Source organism: Hemiscyllium ocellatum, chromosome 5, assembly GCF_020745735.1.
Source record: "Hemiscyllium ocellatum isolate sHemOce1 chromosome 5, sHemOce1.pat.X.cur, whole genome shotgun sequence".
Taxonomy (NCBI): domain Eukaryota; kingdom Metazoa; phylum Chordata; class Chondrichthyes; order Orectolobiformes; family Hemiscylliidae; genus Hemiscyllium; species Hemiscyllium ocellatum.
In genome coordinates, this window is record NC_083405.1 from 98,815,983 (window position 1) to 98,828,062 (window position 12,080).

A 12,080-nucleotide genomic window follows, 5' to 3' on the forward strand; every position below is an offset into this window, starting at 1 on the left:
GAGGAAATCGGAGCACCCGGAGGAAACCCACGCAGACACGGGGAGAATGTGCAAACTCCACACAGTCGCCTGAGGCGGGAATTGAACCTGGGTCTCGGACGCGGTGAGGCAGTCGTGATAACCACTGTGCCACCGTGCCGCCCACAGTATTCTTCCTACCTCTTATGCCTCTTAAAGAGTCTTGAAAAAAATGTTCCTTTAATGTTGATAAATATTATTGACCTGAACGTGAACATTGCTTCTCTCCATTTGTGCGTTTGTCTGACCTGCTCGGTTTTCTGTTTTGTTCTTTCGCATAGGTCTTGTATTTTAAGATCAAATTTTTTCAACCAGGCTCCAGTGAAGCAAGTCTAGGCATTTCATCATGAAGAGACGCTACTTTAATATAAAATTATCAAATCAAAGCTTAATGTTTGGAGTTAAGAAATATAGAAGATTGAAATGAAACACCTCAGCTGTCGATAACATTTGACTAATCAAAGAATGGCAACCAAGGACCTTACCATTTACCTCCTATTGTGAAATATAGCAGTATACACTAACTGAGCAATTCCCAATTTTGAAGATTTTGTGGAAAGAGCTTTTTAAATTAGAATTGGTAGCTACATACTCAAGTGTAAATGTGATTTATCTTACAACACCAGCCATAACAATGTTAATTAAAAAGGTAGCAAAAGAAAACTAAAAAGCAATCATAAAACAACAACAGATGGCAGCAGAAGCCTCATGCGCTTACAACTACAACGTTGCTCAAAATGTCGGCAAAAAGGGACTTTTCTTTCTTTAGGAGACAAATTTTCTTTTTTAAACACAGGGATGTGATCCCACAAATGATAAACCCGTCTTGAAATAAGTACACTTGACATAATGCAAGAATTGGTAATATTGGTCTTGCACATTTCACATTGGTTCAAAAATGATACACTAAAAATTAAATTCCTTGGTTCAAAAGTTTAAAATTGCAATGCCATACCTAATAAAGATCTCCAAACAAAATTATTAAAACCTGAATTCAAAATAAAATCAAAACAGAGCTGGTTTATGCATAAAAATATTAATCTAAATATAGTATAGACAGTAGCATAAAATAATCATTGCAATGGTTCACAACGTATTGCTATTTCAATCCACAGCCTACATGCAAACTATAGATGAGGTATAGCTGAGCCTTTGCAGCATTAATCCAAGTACCCTCAAAATACCAAGCCTCACTCTCGGCAACATACCAATTAATCGAAGCTCAAATCCTACAAAGTTACTGCAGTACCTTGGCGTAATCTGAAGTGACTACATCCAAACCATGAGTTCCTAAAGCACCAGTGGATAAGAGCTGGGAGAGGAAGAGAAAACAAACTACAAAATTTTATGTTGGATAATGAATGCTGGCTCAATTTTACATTGAGTCCTGAGAAAAGTATTCCAATTTGACTGCAAATCAAGAAATGTAAATAATATATTCTAAATACATAAAAATAGAAAATGTACATTTCAAATATTGAGAATGAATCAATTAAAGATTCAATTTGGATTCCGAAAGGATATATACAGATCCTGTTTACTCCAACAATCCAATTATGTCAGAGTTAGGTGGACTAGCAATGCTAAATTGCCCTGTCGTGTCCAGGAATGTGCAGGCTAGGTGGGTTAGCCTTGGCAAATGCAGGGAACTGGGTCTGGATAGGTGCTCTTCAGATGGTCGGTGTGGATGCGATGGGCCAAATGGCCTGCTTCCACTAAGAATTCTGTGATTTATAACTAAGTACTATGTCATCAACTGTTAAAATTAATACTGAAAACCAAAAGACTTGTGGGTTATAAACTCTCTGATTAATCAGAGGGTGAGTAAACTAATGCACACCCATCCCATTATTAGTCAAAATTCAAAGTAAAAATGTCAGCATGATCAGACCACAGCAGTGGGTATCTGGCAACAAAGACCTCAAGTCAATAAAACATTCTAGAATACAGAGCAGTTGCATCACTGCACTTGCACTTTGGTAAGACCTGGACTACGTATCAGCAACACCTCTGTTGTAGCCTCAGATTTAATGAGACACTAACATCCTCTTGAAAGACATCTGCACAACCAAACATTCAGGCAAAATTTCTCCAAAATCAATTTAAAAAGGGGCAGGGCATTGTCCAAGAGTTGCAAAAGCATGAGCCCTGACAGGTATGATTTTTTGAGCTCTCAAAATAACCAACGATCTAGGGAGACAAAGAAAACATTTCAAAATGCTGCAGAATTAGCATTAATGACAGGAGAAGCCTCTTATCGATCATTCAACATGGTGTCAACTTATCAGGCTTTCAAACCCAGGTAGAGCAGATGGGAAAACAAACACCACTCTTCAGATCCTACTCCGTGGGATACCCTCGGTCTGTCTAAACATCAGTGAGTTAAGAATGATTTGTTTTTCCACACCACCACCCCAGGGCAGAAACCCACATGAAGTAGCTATTATTGGTTAGTACATAAAGCATAGGAGCTGGGAGGTCATGTTGCAGCTGTCAAAGGACATTGGACAAAAAAGTGAGGACTGCAAATGTTGGAAATCAGAATCTAGATTAGAGTGGCACTGGATGCTGATGAAGGGCTTTTGCCCAAAACGTCAATTTTCCTACTCCTTAGATGCTGCCTGGCCTGCTGTGCTTTTCCAGTGCCACACGAATCTAGACTGTAAAAGGACATTGGCTGGGCCACTTTTGGAATACTGCATGCAATTATTGTCTCCCTCCTATAGGAAGGATGTTGTGAAATTGAAAAGGTTCAGAAAAGATTAACAAGGATGTTGCCAGGATTGAGGGTTTGTGGTATAGTGAGAGGCTGACAGGTTGAGGCTGTTTTCCCTGGAATGTCAAAGGCTGAGGGGTGACTTTATAGGAGGCATATAAAATAATGAGGGGTCTTGGATAGGATGAATAGCCAATATTCTTTTTCCCACAGAGTAAGGGAGTCTGAAACTATAGGGCATTGGTTTAAGGGGAGGGGAAAATTTAAATGGGACTTTAAAAGAGCAATGTTTACATGCAGAGGGTGGTGCGGGTATGGAATGAGCTGTCAGAAGAAGTGGTGGAGGCTGGAATAGTTCCAACATTTCAAAAGGCATCTGGATGGGTATTTGAAAAGGAAGGGTTTAGAACGATTTGGGCCAAATACTGGCAAATGGGTCTAGATTATATTAAATTTAGGATCTGGTCAGCATGGACGAGTTGGACCAAAAGGGTATGTTTCCATGTTATACAGCTCTGATTCTTTTATTCCCAAATTGAGGGGAGTCATATGCCAGCATTCCCCAACATAGGCCTTTAACAGATCAGAAATATTTTCATTATACATTTCCCCAGCACTCCCAAATACTTAAAATCAGTTGATGCCTCCTATTTCAAAAACACCAAATTGCAAAAATCTACCAACCTATAATCCTGTAGCACTAGACTGAAGAATTATTGCCAGAGACAGCATTTCACTGTCATTCAGCTAAAACAGCATCTCATTACTGAAGAAATCCTGCAAAAGGTGACACCGCATGCAGAGCAAAACATGAAGCACTAAAAACAAAAATAGCCAAAGTACAGAAGGCTGTTGTAAGAGCTAATTTCTAGAGCTGAAGTGAATGAATATCCTGGATATGAACACATCTGATTGAGTGAGGCATCAATGAGCCCTAACAAAACTGAAGTTCATGGGATTCAATACAGTAAAGTCTTCATTGATTGAAGTCACACCTGACATGTAAGATGGTTGCACTTGTTAAATGCCAATCATCTCAGCTCTAGAGCATCACTGCAACAATTCTTCAAAATTCTTAGCCCAAAAATTAGCTGCTTCGTGAATGATCTTCTATCCAGCAAAAGATCAGATATGGGCACGATTTGCTGATGATTTCACAAGGTTGAGCACCATTTGTCACTCAGACACTGAAGCAGAGAGAAAAAAAAAAGGACAATTTTCTAGACTTAGGGAGACATGTGACAATAGTGCCCCAAGACTAAAACAAAAATTTCCCACAAGAAAATCTGACCATCTCTCCTCAACACTCAGTAGCACACCACATTCACTGAATTTCATAGGACCAACAATCCCAGAGGGGGATTTGAAATATATTGCCCATGTAAATACTGTGGCTACAAGAGCTGATCAGAAGTTAGGTGTGCTGCAGAGAGTAGCTCAATTTCTGAATTGAGAATCCATATAGTGTGGCAAGAAGCCACTCAGACCTCTGAATCTGCACTCGACCTTCCTTCAGTCTGCATTTATCATAGCTAATCCACCTAGCATGCACATCTTTGGACTGAGAGGAAACTGGAGCACTGGACGAAAATTCACACAGACAGTCACCCAAGGCCAGAACTGAGCCCTGGACGCTGCCAGGGAGACAGTAATGCTAACTACTGTCACCAGGGAGTCCTACTTTTCATTTAGTTTCATAAAAGGATAAACAGACAAATTCAACTACCCCGTCTGGCACTGCATACAGCATTCTGCAGAGGGCACTTTGCGTTTCACCTAAAGGCCTGGACCCAAATCCCAATTGGTCCATAGGTACGTAATAACATGCCTCAACATATCAGTTAGAACATATATAGACAACTTTCTACAAGATGTGGCAGAGACTGTGGTTGGAACATATTTAAACATACATGTTCAGATGTGCAGAGCAGTAGGTGGACTTAAATTTAGGGGAGGACACTATGACAGTTCAACAGTCTGACAGCTATAGAATCCTTGCTATATTTGACCAGTCAATTTCTGAAATTAACTAAAAATTCTGAATTTGCATTAGAACGCAAAACAATGCTCTTCACTCCAAAGATGCTGTCAGATCTTGAGTTTCTCCAGCATTGTTTATTTCCCTCAAAATTACTGTGACTAACCAAATTTTCACAAACTATTGTCTATTTGTACTTGTATTTTATTCCACCCATGCAAGATGTCTAAAATTACCACTAGAACACAAACTGACACTTACAAAACACCACAAAGATATACTAGGAGGCATTCAAAAACATGGAAGGAAGAAAAAATAAAGACGTAATCAGGAAGTGGGTTAAAAAAAAACGATCTCAAAAGCAGCAACGGCACCAAGGAATGCACAAAGTACTTTCCAAGAACCTGGATCCCTAGTTTTCCCTTACTTTCCTCAAATTAAAACCTATACAAAATTAGCTTACAACCTTCTGCTCTGCAGGTCTCTCTTCTCCCTTAACTTGCCTTTGTTCACTTCTTTTATCATGACTGTGTACTGACATAAAAGGAATTAAACACAAGACTAGTAAAGGTTGATTTCAAAGTTCAACTTGTCCTGCTACACCAATTTTCAATACAAACCATTTGCACTTTCAATGTAATATACAGATCGCTATTCGTGTAGCATCCTCTACCCCTAAAGAGTTTCCTCACTGCTTAGTATCAAACTAAACCTTTAAGTTACCTTGATCTCTGGTTCTCTGCTCAATGCCCCTACTTTTGTATGACCTGTGTGCATGATTACAATCAATTTATATGCAAAAAAAAACAGGCAAAATATCACAGGGAAGACACTGCAACGTTTTTTTTGGGGCATCGATTAATCTAAGCTATTTGTTTCCTGTCCAACCAACTTTATCTCTGACACATTTACTCATACACTAAACACAAGTTTTTCTAATTTTTAAACCAAATATTGAAATTCCACATAATTATACTTTGTTTTTGGAGGTAACCAAGTAATAGATCAACATTAGATTACACTCCCCAGGCTGAAGGCACCAACATGGACTATTTTAATAAGGACATGGTCATAATAAATCCAAATACCTAACAATTCTTAAAACACGCAACAACTAATTATAGTATGCTGTAATTAGGCAGCAGAATTGGGCAGCGATTGAATTTCATATTATTTCAATCAAATAAAAAATGCAAGATATGTTTTGGCATTTTTTTTTAAAATGGCACCCAATGTTCAATTAAAATCAAATTTTAAATTTCTTAAACACAACTAAATCAAATCAAAATTTGAAGAGTCACAACCATTTGGTGGCTTCCTTATCCATACTTTATTACAAAATGTCAGTAAGGCAGCAATTGGGAAACCTCAAATAAAATCCATACAGCTCTACTAGACTTGGAGTGAGTGGGGCAACATTTAGCACTGCTTACTTACAAGCCAATTGCATCTGATATGGAAGGACACCAGCAAAATCACATTGCAACATCCCTAGATTACAGTAAAATGTTTGCCTGTCACTATCCACCCCTTTAACAAAAATAAAAATTGAAAGTTCCAATAACATAACCACTTCTAAACAAATCAACATCCTCAAGGTCATCATTGCCAGAGTTTAAATTTCATCTGACACATGAGCAGCATAGAGATGAGAGCAAGTGAAAAGCAGCATTCTTGACCAGTACCCCCTCTGTTGCCTTGGACATTCATCCAACGAAAAGGTCACACTCCAGCTGCATCAAGTGCTATCTGCAAAATTAATACACAATTTAATGACTTGGGAGTCAGAGATGTATAACACGGAAACAGGCCCTTTGGTCCTACTCACCCATACCAACCAAATTGCCAAAATTAATCTAGTGCAATTTGCCAGCATTTGGCTCATATCTCACTAAACACTTCCTACTCGTATATCTATCCGATCCCACTTGCCAGCACTTAGCCCATATCCCTCTAAACCCTTTCTATTCATCTACGCAGCTCATTACAAAACTTCAGCTAAATGGCATTTGCAAATAATGAAAATATGGGGCACTGGAGGTATCCCAAAAAGATCAAAATAAGGAATAATACCAGGAATTAGATTAGACTTACAGTGTGGAAACAGGCCCTTCGGCCCAACAAGTCCACACCGACTCGCCGAAGCGCAACCCACCCATACCCCTACATTTACCCCTTACCTAACACTACGGGCAATTTAGCTTGGCCAATTCACCTGACCCGCACATCTTTGGACTGTGGGAGGAAACCGGAGCACCCGGAGGAAACCCACGCAGACACGGGGAGAACGTGCAAACTCCACACAGTCAGTCACCTGAGTCGGGAATTGAACCCGGGTCGACAGGCGCTGTGAGGCAGCAGTGCTAACCACTGTGCCACCGTGAGAGGTTATACTTTTCAGGAACATTTGAACAGATTGCAGTTGTTTGCTTCAGAAAAGAAAGACGTTCAAAGATCATCCCGAAATTAACCTAAAAGGAACAAAGAAACAATCTTTCTGTTTAAGACTCTTAGGATGTAAAACACTGCTATGAAATAGGTTCAGGCAACTGGCAAGGATATTAACAGGGAAAACAAGACAGACATTGAATGCAAGCTGACTAGAAGAATAAGCTAAACAAGAGAAGCAAGGAAGGAAGCTCATGGAGCACAAACACTGGCATGTTCACTTAAATGGCCCATTTCTGTGTTATAAACACCATGTGATATATTAGATTTCAGACTGGCTCACACAAGTCAACCCATCTCTCAAATACAGCTCTACCACATAAACCTTGCGCAAATTGCTACAGGAGTTATGTTGGGTGCAGCAATAGCAGAAGAAAAAAGGGTAAACAATTTTCTACTTAACAGCTATTCAGAACAAATATAAAAGTGAAAAAAAAAAGGTGTGGCAGTGTTCATAGATTCAATTGCTACACTACAAAACTATAATGGAGAAAAAGTTTAAAATTACTTGGTTAGAATTAAGAAAGAAATGCAATATATTGAATGTGGAACTGAGCAGAGATGTTAAAGCGTCAAGGTGCAGACGTTATCAAAAGTGGTAGACTAAGACTTGCAAATTCGATTGGACCATTCAAAACATTAGACCAAAATATCCAGCAAGCCTTGCAAGGAGAGCTAATATCAGAAGATATGTGACAAATCAGTAAACATTCATTCTGTGGAAATAGCATGTCAAAATCATCTAGTGATCAGCATAATATCCTTGTATGCAGGATTAAACTGCTGATAAGTAAAGTTATGGTCTACTTGCAAAATGGCAGACAGTTACTCTGATAAGATACACAAAAGGATCAAAAATGCTGGGGGTGGAAGTGAAAAATACCAGTGCTTTGATATAGACAAACATATTTGACCAATTATCCCGTCTTGCCAGTCACAACATTCTACCTCACATTTAAGATACAAAAGCTGAAGTACAACAATAATCTATGCTACAGTTGACAAGAACAAAGATAACAAATTGCAGTTTGATCCACATTCTACACTGAAAGAAACTGATTGTTTTTGCAGCTTACACGATAATGTGGATTTATTGTTGAGCAATATACTTTGTGAACTTTATAAAAGTACATTTGACAAAAATACAAGAAGCAGCTTGATCAAATGACTGAATGGATTCAGCTATGGCTGTTAAGTTTGCTCGTTGAACTGGAAGGCTAGTTGTTAGATGTTTCGTCACCATATTTGGTAACATCAGTGAATAAATAAATAAAAAGTAGGCCATGCCACCGGTGCTTCACTGGAGGTTCACTGATGTGGTGACGAAAATGTCTGTAAATGAACCTTCCAGCTCAGCGAGCAAATTTACATCCAGAATCTCAACCTGAGCTGCAAATCTGCTTAAAACTCGCTGATATTTAGCAGTGGATCGATCATCTGTTGTTTCCAAGTAAGGGGACGCAGCCACAATAATGCAAGTTGCTCATATAGTTAGAATACTATAAGTTGAATAAATTACAAACTACCTGGCAATCCATGGAAGGAAGGGAAATTTAAAAAGATGCCCAATACTATTCTAGAGATTAGGACATTTACCCAAATATGTCTAGTTCTAAACAAGGAAATGTAACAAGGGGTAAATATTAGCAAATGCAGTGGGTGGTTTGCACATATGTATTTTGTACACATACAGAGAGGCGTCAAAATTTCAATCAATGGTATTAAAAATGAATATAGCTGTATGTTTTAAGGACAAAGCAATAATTAATCAAATCTGTTTTAATAAAACATAAGAATGGAAACAATGATTTTTTTTTAAAAATGCTTGAATGAATTATTCAGGACATGATAATAGACATTACTGAAAGCCACTGATTAGATAAAGTCAACATGATCTGGCAAAGGGTCATCATGTTTGCCCAGTCTTTAGTTAAAAAGGTAGAAACCATCCGGATAATTAAAGCAACCCTACAGATACTGTACATCCACTTTATGAGGAAGCACTTGATAAAGAACAATTTATTACACAAGTGAAGAATCGTAGGGACAGCAAGGTTGAGAATCAGAAAATAATAGGAATAAATAGGTCATTTTTGGGATGGCAGGACAGAACAAAGATCAGTGCTTAGTTTCTACTTACAATTCATATTGTGACACAAGAACCATGTATCCTGGAGTACTAACAAGGTGGGAGAGCTGGGTAAGGTCTAGGATGCATCTAAAGGACACAAATTGCTTAAAATGATTGAAAGGCACATGGGGTACATGTAGCTCTGAGTACCCAAAAAGGGGAGAACTCAATTCGCAATCTCAACATTGATTGCGACCTACTTCTATCTGCAGTGTCACTAACATGCTTTATATTTGCTTATCTAATGCTTGAAGTGCTTCCTCAAGACATGACTGCAAAAAGCTACTTTGTCTGCATTAAGTTATCCATGCTATTCACCAATTAATCTTTTTCTTGTTAATCAAGTCAATGCATCAAATTTTTAAAAACGTTTGATGCTTAAATACTTCCATAAACATATCCAATTCAGAATTAATTTGTATTCTCCACACTGACAATAAATCCTCAACAATCAATATCCCCAAGCTCTGCAAGTTCACTTGCCCTAAAATTCTCTCTCAAAACTCCGTGCTAGCTTTTGACTTTTTACATTCTTAGAAACTAACTCAAAAGTACTTCACATTTTTTTAAAAAAGTGCGAAAAACCAGATTTTGGAACATCCATGGTCCTGAAGTGATTTTGAGAAAGATCACAAACTTATCCATATGAAAACAAAGGTCAGAGCGAAACTGGATCACAATGTTGAAGGTGCAACAGCACACGCAAGAAACTGGAGACAATTTAAAGGTGCATGGTATCCAGTATTACAGGAAAAGATTCATCAAGTCAAACTATCACTGCCAAACAAAGAACTGTTTCAAAACAGTCAAACAACTTCATGAAGGGGTTTAGAAAGTACTTCATGCAGCAAGGTCAAAACCAAGATATGGGGAGAAAGTAACTATCAAGAGTGTATTTCAAAAAGACACTTCAATCACTATGATGCTAATGTAGAAAAAAATCTTACATTGAGGCAGCATGGGTCAAATGGTTTCAGTCTCTTTACAATAAGTCAGCTACCCAAAATAGTTTACTCTTTTTAAGGTGTAAAGTTTAAATGCAATTTGGACAGATTGGAAATGAACACAAGGTCTGAGAATCACTAAATGCATCTGAAAGCAGGGTATTTCTTACAAGAGTATTTATTGACAGACTTTTAAAAACACAAATCTGTCAGTTGTTGCCCAAACGATTACAGTATGCGAAGCTGACAACTACAAGTTGTGTTGCTACTTGCGTCTGCCTCCGATTGACATATTTCCGTCCAAGGGAAAAAAAAGTTACATAGTTTGATGCGCCAGATACGGAGGAAACCAAACTCTCGGGTGGAGTTCGGGATCTCATCCTGTTACAAGCGATCTTGTAAACCACGCACTGAAGACAAAACCAGGCTTCCAAAACCCACACTTGCAAGGAATTTACTAACAAAAAAAAGGAAGAGTGAGAACACGAAAAGCCATTTCGTGGAGGGGTGGGGGCTCCTGACGTCTCGAAAACCAGTTCCACACGAAACTCGTCTCGGAGACACATCTTCCCTATACAATTTCCCTGAGATTGCCCAATCCAGAGCAAAGAGTGTGTTGTTCAATTGAGACATATCATTCCAGAACATCAGTACTTATCTCCGCTTTCAGACAGATCACACGAAAGAAACACCAAAATTTGAACACATAAATGGATAATGGAAAGATACATTGGCTTCACACCGAATAAAAATAAAGCGAGGAAGAACAGCTCGTCTCACAAGAACAAAAGCTGTTTATCTAAAATCATTAATTCAAATTGTAGAGCAGGCGCCTAAACAGCAGAGCGCGGACCCGTGGGATGGGAGGAAACTGTTGGGAGCGGGACAGCCCCAGCCCACATACCCGGGGAATATGAGTCAGAGAGCGCGGCACACCCTCCGGAACACAGAGTTAAAGAGTGTTGGTAAATCCAGGGAACTACCAACAAACCAGCTGACTCCTTCACAAAGTGAGTTTCAAATAGAATAGAGAAAGACCCCGCCACCTTCCTCAGTCCCGAGTAAGATCTGATATTATCGAGGCCCCGGGACGGGGGCGGTAAGGTGTCCAAACGGCCGCGGCCTGGGGAGATCGAAGTGAAGGAGAGGGGGAGGATTGTGTGTCTCTCTGAAGGGGTGTCCAGGGAAGGGGGCAGGGTGGTTGTCGGAAATAGGGGTAGGGATCGTGTGGAGGGCCCACCCCGTAGCCGGGCAGAGTGGTCACCGTCGCCGGGACGGTGAGTGTGCGGGGGAGCGGGGCACGGCAGGAGCAGTTGTAACCGCCGGCAGTGCCTCTCACCTCCTTTTTCTTTTACCCCCACCCCCAACCGCGGACCCTCCACCGGCTCATACCTGGATATAGTTGTTCTCACAGTAATCAGCCACACGGCCCAGGTTCTGGTAACTCTCTATCAGCGCCCTCTTGCCGGCGGGGATTTCCTCCTCGAGTAACATCTGCAGCTCTGCCATCTTACATCTTTCTGCATCGCTTTATGACTCCTCGCTCAAGACCGCCCTGGTTACTCCCTCCCAACCACGCAAAGCACGCTGGGATCCTGCAGCCTCGCTCTCGCCAGCCAGCCAGCCGCAAAGTCCTCTGGGGGTTGTAGTCTCTTTCCTCTGCCAATGACCTGGTGACACCCAACATTTGTAGGTGTGTCGGCACTCCTGGCATAGTGGTAATGTCCCTCGCTCTGGGTCAGGAGACCAATATTCAAGTCCCACCTCCTCCAGAGGTGTGTAATAACATCCCTGAACAGGTAGTTGAGAGTGTGGTGCTGGAAAAGCACAGCAGGTCAGGCAGCA

The 12,080-nt window shown here is 40.0% G+C and overlaps 1 protein-coding gene across 11 annotated transcripts in view; it reads right to left on the reverse strand.

Annotated features, from left to right (window-relative positions):
• abi1a (abl-interactor 1a) overlaps positions 1-11,800 on the reverse strand; it is a 122,105-nt gene extending 110,305 nt beyond the window's left edge. For all 11 annotated transcript variants that reach the window (XM_060825019.1, XM_060825015.1, XM_060825013.1 and 8 more), the window contains exon 1: positions 11,628-11,800. In XM_060825019.1, the coding sequence (XP_060681002.1) occupies positions 11,628-11,744 (117 nt within the window). In that variant the 5' untranslated portion in view covers positions 11,745-11,800. The remainder of the gene's footprint in view (positions 1-11,627) is intronic.
• Between the last annotated feature and the right edge of the window lie 280 nt (positions 11,801-12,080).